Raw genomic sequence first — 12,261 nt, forward strand, 5'->3', positions numbered from 1 at the left:
ATAGCTAAACTGAACATCTGATACCTTACTATACTGAACATCCAGTTTAACTAGATAAAATTCAAAACATAACAACCAAGTGCAACATAGATAAGTACTAACAGGTAACCATCCATTCTTAGAGAAAAAATGAACATCTCATTACCTATGGAAATGAACATCCACTTTTAATCTAATATTTATTTTAGTTAGTTTGATAACTAATATTTATTTGTTATTTTAGTAAAATATTTTTGCTCCGTATTATTTACTGCTGTCCAGTAAAGTATATAGTTCATCTAAAGAAATTTTGTTTTTCCTAAATATTAGTCATTTAAATAATATTTTATTTTATTCTAATTGAATTTTATTAGGCTTTCAACAGTTTTTTTTTTCAACGTATGTAGTTACTGTTCATAGAATGGATATAAAATATAATTATTTATTTGTTAAAAGATTTAATGTATTGGTCAACTGTTAGCCAAAAATTAGTAGTATAGTCTTCTGGAATATTTGTTAATTTTAAGGGTTTATAAGAAAAAACTTTGATTAAAAATAAATTTTTAAGTTACTAATAATGCAGTATTGTTAACCAAAAATTAGTAGTATAGTCCTCTGGAAGCATGTAGAATTAAGGTACAACTTTATTAAACTATCTGGTATATTACAGAATAACCACCAAATATATTCATTATGCATTAAGTCTACACGAAATAAAAATAGTAAAATGGTTTGTTCTAACTAATGGAAAAAGGGTTCTTGCAATTAATAACATATGGACCTTTGCAACAGCTGCCTTAGAACCTTGAAACTAACATGAATCCTATACATACAGAGTGGGGAAAATATACAATCTCACAACCTCATCCAACTAATCCCACTTTTTGTTGAAGGAGCTTAACAAAGACAGGAAACCACCGGCTTGTTCGGGACCATTCAGGCCAGAAACAGCACAATGGTTTGTATCTTCAAGTGTGTGCGGACGAACCACCTGCCAAAAAAAAAGAAAAAGTCCAAATAGTTATGTTCTACGATAGTACTATACCAAATAAACAATGAAAGTTGAGATTAAGCCAAAGATATACCGGGGGTAAATTCTTTTGTTTTCTCCGTCTTGAATTCTTGATGGACTTCTCAAGGGCAGAGCCGAGCCTCTTACTCTTTGGCCTGCCCTTTGTGGTGACCTTCGATGGGCCTTGGATGTCATCAACACTGACATCGTTCGAACTCTGTGAGCCAATGTTGGTCTGAGTCTCTGCCACGCTCTCGGACCTCTTTTTGGCACGGTGCGCAGCCAACTTGGCCCTTGTTTCTTCCAAAGCAACATGCAGCAATGCTGTTTCTTCATCGTCACCTACAAACTCTTGGGCAACATTGTAGAAGTGTGCACACAGTCCCCTGAATGCAACATGACTCTCATCCGACCGACTGACATCATGGCTACTTTTGACATATGTATGCTTGCGCTTTATCTTCTTGCTCCATCGAGGAAGAACATAACAAGAAGGTACTTTGTACACTTTATACGAATGGAACACTTCAAGGCAGTGACAGCACAACACACCTGAACTCTCAAAGAGATTACACTCACAACGAAGCTCCTGTGTGGAACGGTCAAAGTGAACATCGTACGGAACGCATAGAATAGTATCGTTGACTAGTTTCTCCTCTTCCACCTTCACGCAGACCAATGGACCCTGTTCATCAATTGCAGAAACTCTGCAGTTAGCCTTCTTCACAAACTCAATCTGAACATCCCTAAAAATGCTCGTGGTATACTCTAGTTGAAACTGTTTCTCCATAGGCGAGGTCGTTGCACAAGGGATGACCCCCCTCGAGTCTGCAGCATCATCCTCCAGTTCCCTCTGCTCCTTGACTCCAAGCACATTGTCATATTCATGAACAAATTGAACTAAGCTAGTTTTACTGGATAAGTATCCACCGTAGAATGCGTGCATGCTCTCACTCCTTTGCGTACTCCGCATTGATGCCCAAAATTCACCCTTGAAATATATTGGGACCCACATGCGTCGGTCATCATACAAATCTACAAGAAATAAATAATCCCAAATTAAGTATAGAAAGCTTACACCAAACATATTACTACGCATGTTAAATGACCATCCACAATCACTGATATACTAAACATCCAAATGTTTTCTATAATGAACATCCAACTAATTATCATCCAGAATTACTGATAAACTAAACATTCAAATGACGACCAATTGCAATTAAACCGTGAAAGGTAATCGTAAAGTAACAAACCTGACAGCCATGTGTTGTTATGTAAGTTGTACTCATCTATAAAATCAGTCCAGTTATCTTCAAATGACTCCTCCGTCCGAGAGTTCTACACAATGTCGTTTAGGTCACCGTACAAAGCTCCGTACCGGCGGTAACCCCCAAGCTTGGAAGGTAGCTTATTCATAATATGCCAGATGCACCACCGGTGGCGTGTGTCAGGTAAAGTATTTTTGATCGCACGGTAAAGGGATCGACATTGATCGGTTATGATACTCTTTGGAGCAGTTCCCATGCACTTCACCCATTGGCTAAAAACCCACTCATAACTTCCGATTTCTTCATTCCCCAACAAAGCACAACCAAGGAGGGTCGACTTACCATGGTGGTTGACCCCAACGAACGACACAAACGGTAATCCATGCCTACCAGAAAAACCAACCAGATGTAAGAAATGCAAATCACGATCAAATAGCGTTTTATAAAGAGTAGGAAAAAACACCAACTTAACTACTACGTACCTATTTGTACTGTACGTGCTATCAACTGACACGACGTCTCCATAGTATTCATACGACGCCCTACACCTTGCATCAACCCATACTGCACTCTTAAATTTACACTCCTCGTCCAACTTCACCGCGTAAAAGAAGTTCGGATTGATGTCCTTCATTCTCATGAAGTAGCTCATCATCTCCCTGACATCGGCATTCACGTTGCTATTGCGGAGCCTTGCTGTTATATAGTTTCTTAAATCCTTCTCTGAGAATCCCAAGTTAGAGGGGCCACCAGCCCCATTTGACAAAGCAAGGAATGTCTTATTTGGACGAATCCCAGTCTCATCATTATCCTCGATCACGCACTTCGCATGCATGGTCAGCTGCCTATACTCATGGTAGTGCACTGCCTTTCTCGGTGAACAGGGGTGTGAGTGCGTCAAGTCAACCTTGAACAAAACCCAGTCTTGCACGGCTTTATCAAACTTTACATATATCCTTGCCTTGCACCCAGCAGCTGAAATCGTATTCTTCCGCGTTGGTGCTTTAACACGAGACTCACGGATCCCGTCGCGATTACAGTGTATAGCTTGATTAATGGGAGCCTTTGTGATCTTGTCAAATGTTGTCGTCCTTATCTTAGTTGCAAATCCAGCTTTCTTTGCATAGGTCACATAAAAGTCATGTGCCATCTGTAACTGAGAAAACCGCATTCCAACTCTTGGTATCTCGTCTTCTTGTAGGTTACCATGATCTGGTAACTGTATTTTATATTAATCCGAAAGAAATATTAATTACCATTATTTATCAAATCAAACATGTACATTATGACTACACAAAAGTAAGCTAGACTACAATACCTCATCACCAAGCTCCTTCTCTTCACTTTCAACATCTGTAACATCCGACAACTGCGTGGCCTAAAATTCCAAAATAAACAAAGTAACCAAAAGGAGGAAGATCCTTATCAAAACTCATTTCAATAAAATCTCTAAAACAATCACCGAAAATACATCAATAGCTACAAATCCAGCTAAGAGAATTATTTTTTCATTTCATGTATTATTTAATTAATTTCCCCCCTTCCCCATTAAAATTTATTATTTTTTGTTATTATTTGTAGTTATCAATCTAAGAAGAATGTTAGAATCAATGTTTAAAACTTAAAAGTATGGAATAAATTATATTGTTAAATTATTATTAGATTAAACAGTTTAATTAAGTTTTTTTAAATAATTTAAATAATAAATATTTATATTAAATATTTTTTTTCATTCAATGAAAATCATGAGTAATTATTTACTCCATTTTGGCTATTATTTACGGGCTTTAATCACCCTTTAGTGGCTACTTTTTTCACTCCATAAACAAAATTATTTTCATGTATATTTACATACACACACTCTTTTCTTCAAATGCAGGAAGAACATAAGCACACCATTCATTATAAACCACTCAAATAACTTCATAATTGGTTAATCTATGCAAATGTAGGATAAACATAACCTTATAATCCCATAAGCATGAAAAATATTAAAATAACATGCAGGAAGCATATGAGCATATAACTAAAAAATATGCAGTGAGCATATAACCATATCATTACATGATTACAACACTCATATAAGCATTTCATGGTTAGCATGTTGCAAATACAAGTAGCATTCACTTCAATTCAATAAACAAATTTAGCCACTGCATCACCCTATGGTTATTTATTTTATATACTTGCATGATCATCATGTAGGGATAGTATACGCACACCTTAGATAAAAATGAATTCATATAAGCATACCAAAAAATTAAATTATGATATCCCATCATCCATATAAGCACATAAGTCCCAGATAGGATGATTAGCAAATAAAGATGCCATTTAATTTTTATTAGACAGCGAACATTCATATAAAAAAACACGTAGGAAAATATGCTTCTTGGATATAATCATATAAACATGAAATAATTAATTAATTTCATCTAATCCTCAATGCATGTAATGATACCATTAAATATAAAACAAACATAAATTTACATTGTGACTAAATTAAAAAATTACACTCGGAATAAACATCCATGGCAGAATATGAGGATCCTAATTGCTCACCTTGTTCGACTTGTGATCGTGGCCTGCGACATCACCGGCTAAATATTCTGGTTCGTCTGGTAAATTTTCTGAAACGTTAGAGGCTACACAAACTAACGGTTCAACTATATCGACCTCCATTAATGAATTTTGGCAAGGTGATGTGCATAAAGGAGGACCCTTGCTTGAAACATGTTCTTCTTGCGATTCTGCCATTCTGAAGAAGTCAAAACCGGGTGCGTTCTGTGCGAAGGAGAAAGCGGCGCTGGTTGTGGACTGTTCTATGGTAGACGAAGGAGGAAGCCGATCAAAGAAACGCAGTGCTGGGCAGTGGATTACTATGAGAGCTGGAAAGATACGTAAGGGGCAGCCGCTTGATCAAGAAGGAGATGGCGTGGTAAGGGGCAGCCGCTTGAGCAAGAAGGAGATGGCGTGGGGAGAGAGATTCTCGTACTAACCTAATTATTTGATTTGTTTCTATAATTAAGAGTGATTGTATTATTTTCAAATTTCAAATAAGAAATAATATAAAATTAATTAATAACCCATAATTTATTTTTAATTTCAATTAAACCCCCATTGTATGCATTGTAGAGTAAATCTATTGTTTCCTCATACTTTTCCAAAGCTTAATAGCTTTTCAATATTGTTAATTTCTTATTCATCTCTTACCCCTGTCAACTCTTATTCATCTCTATTTCGCATCCTGCTAGCTCTTAACTTTTTATTTGCCGTTATATTTTGTGGGGTTTCTTGGCTTTTGAAGATCACTTTATATCCCATGGGTATGGTATTTATATTAAAAAGAAAGAGTCTATTTTTCTCATGATCATATCACAGTTGACATGCAAAGAACTACAGTCAGTACAAGTTTGATGTTTAATTTATTTTATTTTATTTTTGTTAACATCTTGATCCTATGTTTCTATTAATCTAGTTGGAACAGACACTAGGTTACTCAAGTAATATGGCCAAGGCTACCAGTTACATTGTTCCTCCTTTGTCAGGGCTTTGAAAGGGTAATTTTTGGCAGTAGTTACCTTGTTGACACTAGGTTACTCAAGTTTACAATATTATTTTCGCATACGTAAAACTTGGTGGGATCCATAGATAGATGAATATATCTTAAATAAAGTAAGTAAGACTGTTTATATTGTTAGCGTGCCTAACAATGAGATGTTAAACTAGTAGTTTGTAAGAATTTCTCTATAACGTCTATGATTTATCAGCTAATGTTCAGAGAATAGTAGTTAATGAGTAACAAAATATAGTCAACGAACTGCTTGAATGATGGATTTTTCTATAACAGGAGATAAGATTAACTTTTTATTAAAAAAGTGTAAACAATTTTTTATATCACTTCATTGTCTGATCATGTTGTCGATCCTGTCTAGTGGGACAAAATTTCGCTTTTTGCATATGTTTGTCGTTGGCAGATTCAATCAAACTTAAAAGTGAAGGTTTTGGTCCTTATTTGTATCAGGAAAGGCAAACCGCACTGGAGTATTGTCTAGGAGCAATTTAGTGAAGGCCTACAATGAATGGCTGCTTCCTTTCCGCACCTTGGTGAGTGGGATTATGACAGAGAATAAGAATGATTATGATCAGCTTGCAGTTGACACTCTGTGTACTTTGAATCCACTTGAACTTGTTTTGTACCGTTGCATTGAGCTTGTAGAAGAGAAGCTTATGCAATCCACCACATAAGCTTTTCTTTTTCACCAAAGTTGTCCTCTTTTGTGAAACATTCCCTCAAAAATTGCTTTATGCCACCGAGCTTTGCAAAAACTCGCAAGATTTGTTTTCACATGAAATCTTTAATCTCAAGATAAGGTTTTGCCAACACAATCAGGCCTCCAATTATGTGGAAAACAAATCTTTCACCTCTGCAAACGGAACCTAGAGGCCAGAGTCAGCACAACTAAATAGAGCTATGATAAGTACACACTTAAGAGTGGAGCATTTATTTGTACCAAATTCATTCTATAGGTGATAAGAGTTAGTGTACTGATGTGAAGTTATCCAAGAGGTAGAGTACTATGTACAAGATACAAAAGAAGTTGGTTGCTTGATAAATATTTCACGACAATAAAGAGTTGTGTTGTCCAACTAATTTGTGTTCTTACTCTTCTCATTTATTAGATGGTATTCTTGATGATTGGTGAATTGCACGGCACTTCATGTTTCATTGTTGGTCAATTATCCTCTAATATCTCAAACAGGAAAACATCCTTATATTTCATGAATGACACATGAACTTGGATAATTTAAGTGTAACCATCGAATAAAACTGAGATATTTGACCTACAAAGAATGATACATTTTATATGGTTGAAATGTTTTGAAATTTCAAAAGAAAAGAGGTCGAATACCCCATATGAAATTTAGTAATAAAGGAACTTGCTACTTAAGCATCATCTATATAGCGGTCTAATTCTAGAACTAACAAAGAAAAATAATTAAAAAAAAAAAACTTAATTCATGACTGCCACTTCTTCCTTCAGCAGAGTTGGCCTGTACAGTGTTCCACAATTGTGGACTCTTGAACTTGATTTTTGTGGAGTTTCTCTGATAACAGTAGTGCTCAGTTTTGAGAGATGAGATCCTCTGCGGCCAAGCTTGCGATTCGCTATGTTCCTAGATCGCCCTATAAATATCCTAGATACAGAATTAATAGATCGAGAAACACCTAATCAAGCATTAGACACAGTTTTTTTCACTAAATTTCACAAGAACCTATTAAGTTGAACCAGAGAATTAATAAGAAACACTCACTTACCGGAAAATTAAATTGAAGAAAGAACATAAGGAATGACACAGATGTTTATCTACCTAATTCAAAAGTAAAATCCAACTGTCAGGCAATTAAAATGAGCACAAACCAGGTGACCCAAAGAGGAGAACCACATTACACAATACTCTTTCCCTCAAATATAAACTGCAAATATCTTCAAAAGTCTTTCTCATACTCTTTCAAAATCTCATATCACATCTTCCAACCATATGGCATGAGCATCAATACTAAAAATTCTAATAAAACGGGGAATTAACAACGTTTTGTAGGCCATTTGCAAAAGAACACAGTTACTGAAACAGAATATGCACATTAAATGCATGGAGTGCTACCTACAATATAATGTGACAAGAGATATCTCCCAAAAACAATGCCACTGAACCAAAGCCATTTTAATAAAATCAATTGAACCTCTTCATAATAACTAAGGTAGCGTTTGTTTTGAGGTACTGAGACAGAGACTGAGAGACTGAGACTCAGTATTGTGTTTGTTAGTTCAGATACTGGTACTAAAATTTCTGTCTCTGTCTCTAAAATTTCAGTATTTCAGTACCTCCAAAAAGTAGGGACACAGGGGACTGAAATTTTTAGAGATTGAGACTGAAACTTTAATAACATTTTATATCTAAAATACTTTCGTTTCAATTAATTAATTCCAATTTTACCCTTTGTACAAATTAAATTAAAGTTTCATTCTTATTTCATTTCCTGTCTCCGATTTTGCACCAAACAGAATACTGAGATTTATTTCAATCCCTGTCTCTTAGTCTCTGTCTCTCAGTCTCAGTCTTTCCGTCTCTATCTCTCCACCAAACGCTACCTAAAGAAGCAACTGCTTTAGAGTAAGATAAGATACCTTCCGAGAGCTAACCATAACTGCGGCGAGAGACAGCAAGCATGGAAGTCATTAGTGCTGATGCAGTGGCCGTATGGTAAGGCAGCATTGATTCCACACAGAAGCTCAATTCCAAAGGACACCTTCTCAAAAAACCACAAATTCAATTCATCACAAATTGAATAAACAACAAAATTAGAATTTAGAACTAATAATAATAAGCACTGCTCAAATGTGATTCTGCACGAAAAAGCTTCCGGCACAGAACAATTGCATCTTTAAATTGATCATAAACAAAATAGAAATTCAGCTAACCCAAGCTAAGCTCAACTCTACCTGTAGTTCACCAAACCTTAGCATATTGCAACATCCTGAAAGGAGAAAAGCAGCAGAGCATGACAAAAGTAAGGAACATAACTTCAAGTGACAAAGCTAACTCTATTTAAATAATTTTACCAACCTCTCTCTGCAAAACATGAAAGAAGTTAGCAGGAGTTGTGACATTCACAATCTGCAAATTGCACTCCTGAATTAGTTTCCAAAGTGTTGGATCCATGTCAGGAATAACATAAGGATTGTCATCAGCGATTTGCCATTAAAAACAGATAAAATTGAGAATTAACAGAGCAAATGAAACAATAAATAGAAGGCAAAGCCACAAAAGTAATCAGTAGCATAGCATTATTTAGGTTAATTGCTTTTTGGCACTAAAAGGATTTTAAAACAAAAAGTTCACATAAGCTTCACCCCCACCAAACCAAACAACACCCCAAAACACAAGCTTCAAATGAGGATGATTTTTACTACCCCATTTTCACAAACACAAGTGGTGAATAGAAAACATAATAAGGGGTGTTTGAGCTGGGACCATATACTAGTATTAGTATTAATTATGTCGTTAACATGAGAATGAGAATGAGAATCTCATGGTCCTTATAAGTTGTAGGAAACAAAGAAGAATCCAAAAGAGAACAAATAACCTGCAGCAGATCTTTGTTTTTTCTCTTCTCATAAAGAAGAAAAGGGTGGCATGTAGTAGAAGTAGCATAGGGGGCTGGGATCAAAGTAAGAATGAGTTAAAAGCCATCATCAATTTGCAACACAAGATTTAATCGAAAGTTAAGGCAATGAAACTAAACTAACTTTAATCACAAGTTCCTGAATATTCAAATTATCAGCTTAAAACTAACCTTAAAAGAAGGCCATGACAAAGGCATATAGTTTCTTCTTATTTTGGTTACACCAAAAATGGGAAACAGAGATTGCTGCAGGTAGTACCTTCTTGTCAAGAGCACGAGTCAACTCTAAAATAGCCAATATGTTAGCTTCTTTTGAATGAACATGTTCAAAAGACAAAGGTTGCAAACTTGGTGCCTGTTGAGCATTACAAATCTGATTGCACACAGCTTTCACTTGTGATTTCGAATTTGGTGAAACTCCCTAAAAAATAAATGTATAAAAATGACTACAAAGCTACTCCGGGACCCATTAAAAGCCGAAGAAACATTACCATAAAAAAAGAAAAAGAAAGGAAAGTTAAGATAATGCTGTTTCTGACTTGGATGTGACTGAATCAAACCAAAAATAAAGATGATTATGCTTCTGAGTTGGCTTTTGTCTTGAAGTATCTGATTGTATACAATTCTTTGAGAAGAGCTAAACAAATAGAACTCATCAAACAAGGAGATAATTTAGTATCTGATTGTGTCTGAGCCGTATATGACCTCCTAAGATTTTAATACACAACATTCTGTCAGCTTAGAGTACTCATAATTTAGATCCAACGTGCTTGTCCTCTGAAATTTTCTATTTTTTAAATTATAATTTTTTAGTTTCACAAATTGATGAACAATCTAGCTCTAATCTGAATATGCATGCGTGAGAAGGATATATAAATTCTAAAGAGACAAGAAAAGAGGGGGTTAAGGGAAGGATGAATATCAACACCATCTCTTGACAAACAGAGACTAACCTTAAGGGAAGGATGAATATGAACACCATTTTTTAAAATATTGTCATAAATTCAAAGACTTGAATTCAGATTAAACTTAAAATAATTCACCAAAGCTCATCTTATTCTTGCAAAAATAAAAAAGTGTTAAAAGAGTGATTGAAGGTGCTAAGCTTATCAATTTAGCACATTAATTCGCCATCAATCGAATTCTGTTAACTAGCATAGTTCATGAGATTTTCAGGAAGAATGGGATAGGATGATAGCACTGTGAGTAGCTATGTATCGAAAATGCGAATGCAGAACAGAATGGAGGCATCAACCAGAAAAGAAAGAGCACTAGCTTATGCTTTCTCTCAACGGGTAAACATCTTAAAACTATTTGCATAGAAGGAATGGATAGTGCAGGGAGGGAGTTACCGGAAGGGAGAGGCTGACGACGATGATGAAAAATGAGGAAGACGGCGACGCTCTCTGGAACGAGGAAGACGGAGACGTTCTCTGACGTGACGACGTTCTCGTTGGCTGGGTGAGGCGTGTGCAAAAGCTACGGTGACCTTGGCAGGCGCCATGGAGGAAGCTTCTTTGTCTTCTTTATGGAGGAGAAGAGACAAGATTAAAGAGAAGAGAGGAAGATACAAACGCAGAGAAGGGATGTGAAGGTTGGGAGAAACCCAGCAGAACAAAGTGATTTTTTTTATATTTTTTAAATTTATTTAATTTTTGGTATGAACAATTGATTAGGGTTTATAGAGAGATAAATAATTTTACTAAATGTGTTTTTGTTTTTATCTTTTAGATTATTTAAATTTTAAAATAATTAATTTAAAAGAGTAATTTTTGTTTGGCCTATAAAAAAAGGGTATTCAAGTCTTTTAAAAAATTAAATTAAAAAATATTTTTTATTTTTATTAAATTATAAGGGAGTTTTAGTAAAATTAGTGATATAAAATATATATTTTTTTTAAAAAAAATAGATGCTGACGTGGAAAATAAATTCCACATGGCTTGTTATTATTTGTCCATATTTTAAACATATCGGTACGTATGAATTTATCATCGTATCGTAGCAAACACCATAAAATATTTGTACAATGTGTACAATGATTGGATAGTTATTTTAGATAGTATAAAAAATATTCATTTTATAACTTATATAACTTATTATACATATTGTACAAATAAACCATTGTCTCCCTAACGAAACTCTAGTTAAATATATGCAATGCAATGCACCTCTTATAAAATTGAAAATCTCATTGATTAAGGGCCCGTTTGGGAACACCAAAAAGCTACTTTTTTTCAACTTTTGACTTATAGAAAGTTACATTAATGTGTTTGGTACAATGTTTTAGATAAATTTTTAACTTTTCAAAAAGTTATTTAAGAGTTTTTGAAGAAGTTAAAAAATGTGATTTCTCCTATTTTCAAAAGCTATTTTATCACTCTTATTTAATGTACAACTTTAAAATAAAGACTTCTATAATAACTTTCCAAACTCAAAATAACTTATTTAAAAGTTAATATTAATAAAAATCTTTATATTTTAAACTCCTTTTTTAATAGAATTTATTGAAAAAGTTTAGCCAAACTTACCCTAAGTAGTTAATTCCTTGCATCTTGATTCTTGAGGAGCATCGGTTTTGGGATAGCTTGGGTTAGCTTAGTCAGTGCCTCAGTGCCAATTCTTCCACTACACATTTATTTTAAATTTATCGAGTTTGTTACCCCCTTTTTCTTTCTATTCTCCTAATTATGTTATCCCTTTTTTTCATGACTACACCCTTCATTAAACTGGAAATAAATCATCTTCAGTTTTTTTCAGTTTTTTTAACATTTAAAAGAATAAAGTGTGATTTCTTATCTTTAATTTTATGA

The 12,261-nt window shown here is 34.6% G+C and overlaps 1 protein-coding gene and 1 long non-coding RNA gene across 18 annotated transcripts; both read right to left on the reverse strand.

Moving 5' to 3' along the window:
- Positions 1-850: 850 nt before the first annotated feature.
- LOC112778082 (protein FAR1-RELATED SEQUENCE 5-like) lies at positions 851-5,019 on the reverse strand. Its single transcript, XM_025822446.1, has 6 exons — positions 4,825-5,019; positions 3,581-3,640; positions 2,745-3,481; positions 2,500-2,648; positions 1,065-2,026; positions 851-970 (listed from the first exon to the last, which is right to left on the reverse strand). The coding sequence occupies exons 1-6, from the start codon at positions 5,017-5,019 to the stop codon at positions 851-853; spliced, it is 2,223 nt and encodes a 740-aa protein (XP_025678231.1).
- Positions 5,020-7,101: 2,082 nt separating this feature from the next.
- LOC112779201 (uncharacterized) lies at positions 7,102-11,113 on the reverse strand. 17 transcript variants are annotated; one of them, XR_011877625.1, is made up of 8 exons: positions 10,804-11,113; positions 9,623-9,872; positions 9,413-9,486; positions 8,893-8,943; positions 8,769-8,803; positions 8,454-8,575; positions 7,583-7,635; positions 7,102-7,461 (listed from the first exon to the last, which is right to left on the reverse strand). It is a non-coding gene; the product is annotated as an uncharacterized lncRNA (long non-coding RNA). The 17 variants fall into 17 exon arrangements; XR_011877624.1 differs by having other exon boundaries at positions 7,102-7,450; positions 8,893-8,958; XR_011877622.1 differs by having other exon boundaries at positions 8,893-8,958.
- Between the last annotated feature and the right edge of the window lie 1,148 nt (positions 11,114-12,261).

Source organism: Arachis hypogaea, chromosome 19 (assembly GCF_003086295.3).
Source record: "Arachis hypogaea cultivar Tifrunner chromosome 19, arahy.Tifrunner.gnm2.J5K5, whole genome shotgun sequence".
Lineage (NCBI taxonomy): Eukaryota > Viridiplantae > Streptophyta > Magnoliopsida > Fabales > Fabaceae > Arachis > Arachis hypogaea.